The 9,188-nt window shown below is 38.2% G+C and overlaps 1 protein-coding gene across 1 annotated transcript; it reads right to left on the minus strand.

The window, feature by feature from the left end:
- Positions 1-3,486: 3,486 nt before the first annotated feature.
- Positions 3,487-8,886, minus strand: LOC147567954 (uncharacterized). Its single transcript, XM_086654453.1, has 4 exons — positions 8,787-8,886; positions 6,018-8,683; positions 4,308-4,615; positions 3,487-4,057 (listed from the first exon to the last, which is right to left on the minus strand). The coding sequence occupies exons 2-4, from the start codon at positions 8,447-8,449 to the stop codon at positions 3,702-3,704; spliced, it is 3,096 nt and encodes a 1,031-aa protein (XP_086510579.1). The 5' UTR covers positions 8,450-8,683; positions 8,787-8,886; the 3' UTR covers positions 3,487-3,701.
- Positions 8,887-9,188: the final 302 nt, after the last annotated feature.

Genomic DNA, 9,188 nt, shown 5'->3' on the forward strand with positions numbered 1-9,188 from the left:
AATTCCCGGTACATATGAAAATTCTCAATACAAAAAGTGTCCAGTACATAACAAAATGTCCGGTACATAAAAAAATGTTCAGTACATATAGAATTGTCCCACGAAATTTCAGCGAAATAGTTTACATTTTGGAAGGAATGTATTGGAAATTTTATTATGTACTGTACATAACAAAATTTTCTATACTTTGTTTCCGAAAAGTGTTTAGTACATAAAAAAAATGTACAGTACAAAGAAAAATGTCCTATAATTTTTCATTGAAAATAATTTACGTTTTAGAAGGAATATCCTATAATTGACCATCATAAAAGGAGAGAATCTTTGACAGAAGGGAAGAAGTTAAGACTGGAGAAAGAAAATATGTTTAAAAAGAAGAAAAAATATGGAGAGAATCAAACCAATGGGAAACTACCAAAAAATAAACTCCAAAAATGAGGAAAGTATAAATTTAAAAAGTAGAAAATGTGGAGAAAAATAAAATAAAAAAAGAAAGAAATCTGTTGAAGTTTGAATGAGAAAAAAAGCACAAGTTCGTAAAGAAAAATCTCGAAAGAGAATTAGAGAGAAAATATGAATTGGAGAGAGAAAAAAACAGTGTTTTTATAAAATAATTTAAAGAGAGAGAAATATGTGGGGGAGAAAATAAATAAAGAAAAAAGAAATAAATCTGGAAACAGGAACGAAATGGCAAGTTGGTAAATTTTGTAATGGCAATTATGTAAATTTGTGGAAAGTACAAGATTTGATGGGAGGTGCGTCAGATTCTATTACTGAAAATTTAGCGTTTCCCGGGCATTTTTCGATGACACTTCCGTAAATTTCGAAAAGAAGAAGGGACCGATTTTTCCTCTCCCTTTCTGACTCCGTGGATCTGCCGTTAATTTATTGGCATCAACGGAATGGGCTCATATTATTGCGCCCGTTTTGGGTTGTTCGTCCAGTCCCTCTATTAAATGCTAAATAAACAAAATTCTTAACCTTATAAAATTTTGTATCAGAAGAAGTCCTCCAAATATATCTTTGTTTTGTCGTAACATGGATGAGAGTTAGCAGGGACTAGATACAAAAACTTGGGATGAAAGTATTATCAAGGTAATTTCTGTTAATTGGAGCTGGGGAACCCCTGTGTGACGTGAGATCTCATAAAGTGATGTTATGGTCACAAAGAATTTTTTTGTTGCAAGCACAAAAGACATAAAAACAAAAACAAAATTTATTTGTCTTCTGATCCCCAGGGTCGGCCCAGAGCCTAGGCGACCCAGACGGTCGCTTAGGGTTGGGGCTCCCAATTTATGAAACATTATACATAGATAATATTATTATGTATTATTTTACGCACATATATATTGATTTTGTTTGGGTAGTAGAGTTGGTAGAGTAGTTGATTAGTGAACTTAAGGTCAAAAGTTCGACTCACATTATCTTTTAGAAATAATTTCCTTTAAAAATAGATACTAAAAGTAAAACATGTAGATGCCAAATAACAAAAAAATTTCTTTAAAAACAACCAAAGTCATAACGTTTAAACTTAATTAACTACTCATCGAAGCCTAAAAGACATCTTAATAAAAGTACAAAAATCAAATGAAATACAAATTTTTATAATTATTTTCTCTTTTCTAATTTCTCTTCAATCTCACATTTCTAATTCATTCTCTAGAATCTCTACAAGAGTTTATCACACATTTACACCTGAAGAATCATTTCGAGTCAACTACTTTTTGCATAGTGTTGATCAAGTTATTTCATCTACTAAAATTAGGTTTGAACAGTTTCAAGTATATGCAAAGATTTTTGAGTTTTTATTTGATTTAAAGAAGTTAGACAATGAGAGTTTAAAGGTTTGTTGCACCAATTTAGAAAGCTTTCTTAAGGATGAACAACACGCCGACATTGACGAAGATGATTTGTATTCTGAAGAGTCAGTTTTATAGAGGGTTTCGCAAGAGAATTCTAAAAGACCAATTGAAGTCCATGACTGTTTATGTCTCTAGCATGACCACTTGATGAAATGTGGAGGGAAGTGGGGTAAATGGCTGATACTACTGGAAGGATTCCTCTTTGGCTGATAGGTACTGTAGCTGGTATTTCTGTGATCGGTTCACTAGGTGTTTTCTTTTACGGTTCATATTCCGGATTGGTTTCATCCCTATAGTAATCATATGAACTAAGTTGTAGACAGGAAGAAGAAAGTAAGAACTCAACGGGACCTTACCCCTCGAATTAGACAAGGGGGTAAGGTCCCGTTGAGTTCTTACTCTTACAACGAGATTAGAGTATTTGAAATTGATGGAAGGGTGTCCGAATCGGTTGATCGCTTATCGAATTCTTTTGACCAATCCGATTACTGTGGCTTCTGCGGAGAGAAATTTTTCAAAGTTGAAGTTAATCAAGTCTTACTTGCGATCTACTATGTCTCAAGAAAAAGTAAATGGATTTGCTTTGTTATGTATTGAATATGAATTAGCTGAATATTGACTACAAAAATGTGATTGGTGATTTTGCATCGAAAAATGCAAGAAAAATGCAAGAAGAGCGGTGTTTAAGTAGTATTTGTTTCACGTATAATTTTAACAACTATAAATTTTATAAATGTCAAAATTTTATATTTTTTCGACTTAAAGAGTAAGGGCCCCGTCGATACGTTCGCCTAGGGCCCCCCAAAATTCAGGGCCGGTACTGATGATCCCCTCTCTTTTCTCACTTCATGTTCATTACTCCACTCTACCACCGACCGCAGGCATGTCATCCTCCATCCAGGATTTCACTTGAAATCTTATGAAGGTTTCGCTGGAAATCTGTTTTAGTGAAGCCCTCGACCTTTGCAGAACTCATCACCCTGGAGGAGAATTAAGGGTGAAGCCCAAATGAAAGAGTCAGAAAGTGACCATGAGAGAGGCAGGTGGGTGGGGGTCGAAGGGAGATGGTGAAGAAGAATCATGGAGATAGAAGGGTTTTTTTTACAAAATGAAGAAAGACAGGACGAGTTTCGAACTTGTTGTCCCAAAGCACCCACCTTTTATTAACTTGACTGGTGGTGCTTGTGTGCTATTTATACCGTTTTAATTTGGCATTAGCGATAACAAAAAATAAATCGTCAAATGTCGAAACATTACAAGTAGTCTTCTAGCGGAGAGAAGAGATGGAGACAGGCGCAGTTCAATTTAAAATTAACTCCACATCCTATCCTGCTAAGAATATATCATCGTGGTAACTACAATTTAATAAGCATGTCAACTAATGCTTAATAAAACCTATAGATTGTACACTGTCCAATTCTAAATTTTTTTGGATTAATATGAAAACAATTTCTGTTTATAGTTTTTGGATAGCTGAATGCGGCCACGGCTTTAGGGCATTAGATCAGTTCTCTTACTGCACCTACTAACAACCTTAGATTCTATAAGGGGGTGAAAGGAGAGAGATAAATTGCTCTATAAATACAAAGGCGAATAGGAATAAAAGCTTAAGGATATAGACATCAAATTTGAGGGTTAAAACCTTCACAGTTAAAATGATCTACTAACTAATATAACAGAGCAGGTCTACGAATGTTCATATAACTTAATTTCCAAAACAATGATCGGGGCATAAATAATCCATTCTTCTTCTCTGATCACCCAAAACAAAATCACCATTCTCCTGCTGATACAATATTAAGTGTTTTTCTTTACTTAAGCTAGAGCAGTCGATGGTGAGGACTAATCCGTTTTGAGAGGAGCATCTGCAATGGCCTGGATTTCCTTTTTGCTTTTCACCATACACTTTGACCTTGTAAAAGAATCGAGTTTATCCAAGTCCTCTACTATGCCCACGTACCCGTAAAGAAGATCACGATCCACCACGTTATCTGTTGCTTCTTTCTTACTTGTATCACCACTTCCTGAATCAATTTTCAAGAAATCTGCCCTACCATGACCCTTCTCAATGTAAAAGTTATGAAGCCTCTCTGCTTCTTGCAATCCAGAAAAGGTGGGCTTGAATTTCACCACCATAATACTCTGATTTGCAGGCTCTCCACGGCATATTGTGGTTTTTGCAGCACCAAATCCCATATCTGCAATACCGGAAACCAAATCGCGTACGGGTTAAGCTGAGAAACTGGAAAAAGACACCTACCGAAGCAGCTGGACTTTCAAGTTTTGATGATTTGACGAACTAAGTTATGGTGTATGATATACGATAGATGAGCTTTACCAATAAAACACGAAATAACTTTGTGCAAAACTAAACCATCAATTTCTAAATACTAGCACTAAATATTAAATGAAATTAGTTGGTTTTAGTGATCCAAGTAAAGTGAACACCTCTGATGATTGCTTCCATTTCTTCAACTGTAATGACTTTTCTTTCATGTGGGTTCTTGTTTAAGATGGAAAAATTATGGATGATGACTACTGGAGGCCAAAGAATGAGGTCCTCTTTAAGAGACAAAGCTTCAGCCTCAGGTAAAACCTGCTGGACCCAAGATTCATCAGGAACTACACCACTCTTCCATCCCATCAAGATACACAGAGCTTTGTGCAGTCCTAAATGCTCTGCCCTTAACCCAACCTTGAGCGACATAAAACTGTGTTGGACCAAGCTGCTCGTGTCCACAAATTTTTTCGAGAGGCTGAAATCACACAGGTAAATTAATATTTTTATCAAGAATCAAATATATACATAACAACTTGCACGTTGAGAGAGACTAATTCAGAGTACAGTAGCTCCAACCACACACATGCATACTAGAAGTGATTTTTTCTACGACAAGCTATAATAAACAGACATGAGAACATAACTAGAATAATGCTTCTTATCGAACCTTAGGTTTTCTACATAGGTTGTATATGATAATCAGATCCCCGGATATCAATTACAGCTCCTCTTCACTCACACACATATAGTGCAAAAAGTGATACTAAAATATGAATGCCACAGATAGTGCGACTTGAAATTTAACCACTAAAACAAGTCATGAAAATTAGTTAACTTTCTCTCAAGGATTGGCATCTGGTTACTTTAGACCCTACTTCCACTTAAACTGAAATGGGAGCTTATCTATATTTGTCTTAAAGTGAGGATCTTGTAATAATAGTAATAAATAATAATAAAGAATTTCAAATTCAAATATCAACTGATTGCTGTTCACCCTACCTACCCGTTGGCACTACAAAAACCAATGAGCTGCAAAATATTAGTTAACCAACTCCAGATCTCCGCAAAGAGACATTGTAGGAGTTCCCGGGTGGAATGCTCCTAGTAATTAAAGGTCTCACTGCAGTCACAGCTCAAGTTCCAGTGACACAGATATGCACATTAATAAGGATGCTTGTGTCTCAAAAAGGCATTTCAACTTCCCTGAGACAGCATCAGTCATTAGGAGCATAGTATCCATAAATGAAGACTTCAACAACAGTAATAACTGCTTTAATAAAATGGGTTGTTTTATCGGTTTCGAATTCGAGTTAAAATCACGACAACTTCAGCCTCAAATTGCAGCATAATCTTAAGTTCCTTCCCGAAACTCTCCAAGCAGTCAACCATGAGAATACATGGCATCTAGGCGCAAGTTTCAAGCTGAACCAGAAAGCAAATATAGAACCCAGTTTATGGTTTGAATCAGAACACAGAACAGCCAGCAACATAGCTGCCATCAGGAGTTGAGGAGGTACTAGAGTACTACATACTCAACCATCATATAAGCTTCTATGACTACCTTATTAGGTCAATTCCCAATGAGTGACACACTAACTTCCAAGGACATCATAGTTTTAACATTCTTAAAAATCGCAAGGTGGGGGGCGTATCACTTCCGTGTCTGTCTCCGAATATTCTTCCAAATTCAAGTATTCAAGAAGTGGTAATCATCCAAAAGCTGTATGTGTCAAGAAGACAAGTCTCCAAGAAAGCCCAACAGACTCCTTAATGACATGCTTAACTACTACAAAGTTAAGTGGATACTAACTTGATTGCACCTTCAAGAGTAGGATTAAATTTTGGATCAAAAACAAATCGTGATGTAGAAGACACACCTGCCACATACGCTGCACAGCAGAGTACCAGCCTTTCCTTGCTCCAAGTACCGCCTTCGTTGAGCTGGGTCATTCAACTGTTTGGCGAATCGAAGAAAAGCCATGCGTACGAGATTCTTAAATTCATCCGAATTTTCAGGGACATTAGACTTCACAACGACATGTTCTTCCAATTTGTCACCATTGTGTGCTTCAGGACTATCCAATTGCTTATCAAGACTTCTTTTACTAATCTTTTGACGTTTTTGTAAATATTTCCTCGCATCCATTTGCTGCGCGTTGTTAGAAATTAAGGGAGCGGGCCTCAGCCTCCTTTTTATGCCTATGTTACTACCAGGACGCTGCAGTGCATGAACTGATCGATATCTTGATGATAATATATTAGAGGCAGAAGCTCTCCTGGTATCCATCTCTCCATCCAGCTTTCGGCCTTCTCTATGTTGGTGAGGACCGTAATTCAATCTTTTAGACACCGACAGCCGACCAGTATCACTGCCAATTGGCTCCTGCATCTGCCTAGAGATATATCTAACACTTGATAACACACTACCACGTCTATGCATATTCATCTCATCATCCATAATGTCTTCCCTATTTGGTATCCTCTCAGATGGTTCATAGTCATTCAGCTCTTTTGCAATCAACCTCTGTTCCGGGCTCAAATTAAACCTGTACAAATCTGATTCAAATTTGGATGGCGTTTCGTTTCTCAGTCTTTCTCTATTGCAGAATGAAGATTCGCCTCTTTCAAAAGCATAGTCTGGCGTCTGATTTGTGATATTACGATCATAAGATGTTACTGTCCCAAACTTAAGATGTTTACTTCCAGAACCTAAGAAGTCCATGTCTCTCTCTGGGACTAATGGTGTTCTCTTCGTATCTAAGTAGCTTGGTACAGGTTCTCCCGGTACAGTATAACGATCCAATATGCCACTCTCTCTCATACTCCTACGGGGTCTCCCAAAGTCAGGATCCATGTACCTTGGCCTGCTCAGTTCTCTATTAGCATAATTTGCTTGACCAGCTGGTTGCAATTCCATTTTTCTGTGTGCCTCATTAACCGGATATCCTGGATCATTTTTCCTCCCAAGTTCAGGGTATATGTAATCCTGATGGTCACCCCTAATAGGACTTTGTGGGTCATGCCTGTAGTGCCTTATATCTACTGAATCTTTTGCAGATTCAAATTGAGCTGCTGAATTGTTCCCATTACGACTGAACGGATCCACGTAATTTCTACTGCTTTTATCATATGCTTCTAATGGCATGCGGTAACCTACAGATTCTTCCTTCACGAGACTAGATGATGTGCTTCCATAAGTCTTTGATTGAGCAATTGATACCATAGAAAAGGAAACATCCCTAGAGTACATTGGTTTCAATGTTTCATCATAAGTTTCCCTTGCTGGTATCCCATTTGGATATCTTTGATCTCTATAGTGAACATCCTCATCCTTGTGTAGACCAGCCAGTACTGGTTTCACTTCCTCTCCATAAGTTACTCTTCTTGACATCTTATTGGGATGTATTTTGTCTCTGTAGCTCAATTCTTCATCCTTGCTAAGGCCAATGCCCATATTTCCAGCTGATGATGATAAGAAATTCCGATTTGTTCTGGTGGAGTCTAACGTCGACCCAGAATCAGGAGCTAGTGAAAATATCGTCCTAACAGTCCCATCATTGAAGTACATGGGTTTTTGAACCAACGCGCCATGGCCATCAAGAGATGAAGAACCAACCCCCTGAAAATCGTTATTATTTCGAAATCTGGAGATGTTTTCAGAATCATCAGAGTGCTTCAAACATGGGTTTGCCCCATCATTCAAATTTCTTCCCTCAGGTATTAGATAATTCTGCTTGTATTCAATGGACGAAGACCCTCTTTGTGGAAATCTCTCGTCAAGCTGTGAACGGTTCCATGGCTCCCCAAGAGGTGGTGCCCTAGAACTCACATAATCATCTCTCTCTCCATGAGGTGGTCCCCTAGAACTGACATAATTGTTTCTATCTCCATGTGGTGGTGCCCTGGAACTCCCATAACCAGTTCTATCTCCACGAGGTGGTGCCTTAGAACTCACATAATCATTTCTATCTCCATGAGGTGGTAGTGGTACCCTAGAACTCGCATAATCACTTCTATCTCCATGAACTGGTGCCTTAGAATTTGCATAATCATCTCTATCTAGATCATATCTTCTAGCATAGTCTCTCCTTTCCGGAGAATCACTTCGGCGTTCTACAAGTGTCCTCCGAGGTTCAGGAGGGCTCAACCTACGCCTAAGGCGCAGAGGGCGTGCTGGACTTCGATGTCTTCTGGTTTCATCAGCACGTTGTGATTGATACCGATCAGGCGAATGCCCAAGTGGTCGATGATCTCTTCTATTTGATACAGGAGATTGATTCCAAAACTCTCCACTTCTTCTAGGTGGCATAGTTAATAACAATAAAAACAAGTATTCCCAAGTTGAGATAGCTTAACTTGCTCTGATGGTGTCACCCAAACCCTCAAAAATTGATTACCAGTTCAGGAGAAAAACAAAAGTGAAATCAATAAAAAAAACAATCGAAACCCTAAAACATTAGTACCTATTAGAATGTCCAAACCAAATACGATTAACGTGTTCAAGGAGTCAAGATTGAAAGTGAAGAAAAGAGAAAACCTAACCCTAGAAAAAACGATTGAGAATCAAACTACAGAACAAAATCTAAAGAAATGCCCAAGTCGAATCAAATGGAAGGCCAGATCAGAAAAAGATTAGGGTTTCAAACCTTTAGGGAATAAAAGAGGGAATCCATGAGACAACTTCGGTCCTTTCGTGTAGTCTGTCGAAGGTAGAGAGAGAGATAAGCTTTGTGGGGAAACTTAATTGGCGCCCAAACGAAGTTACTCACTTATACTCTTTGTTTGGCCAACTCTGCTTCAATCCAAACACCCTAGTCGGATTGGGAAATGGACAGGCCCGTTCGGACTCGGGCCGGGGCCGGGACCGGTCATTGGGTATAACGGGTCGGACATTTTCTACCATTGGGGTGCTCGTGGGCCGGTAGTACCCGTGAGCCCGTTAAAGTTGCAATGGTCGTGGGCCATGAGCCAATCAGACAACGAATTACGCGAAAAATAAAAATAATTTAGTAATCAAAAAGTGGTCTAAATTTTATTAATGTGATAAA

The sequence above is a fragment of the Eschscholzia californica genome, unplaced genomic scaffold (assembly GCF_041429995.1).
Source record: "Eschscholzia californica isolate CP2 unplaced genomic scaffold, dmEscCali1.0.p SCAF_1, whole genome shotgun sequence".
Classification (NCBI taxonomy): Eukaryota; Viridiplantae; Streptophyta; class Magnoliopsida; order Ranunculales; family Papaveraceae; genus Eschscholzia; species Eschscholzia californica.

What these genes read in the sequence shown, in the direction of transcription:
- LOC147567954 (XM_086654453.1), bottom strand. Translation starts at nt 8,449, where the DNA reads ATGCCACCTAGAAGAAGTGGAGAGTTTTGGAATCAATCTCCTGTATCA. An exon ending in CTGTGCAGCGTATGTGGCAG is followed by an intron (nt 4,616 to 6,017) that starts GTGTGTCTTCTA and finishes GTGTGATTTCAG; the next exon opens with CCTCTCGAAAAAATTTGTGG. An exon ending in AATGGAAGCAATCATCAGAG is followed by an intron (nt 4,058 to 4,307) that starts GTGTTCACTTTA and finishes CCGGTATTGCAG; the next exon opens with ATATGGGATTTGGTGCTGCA.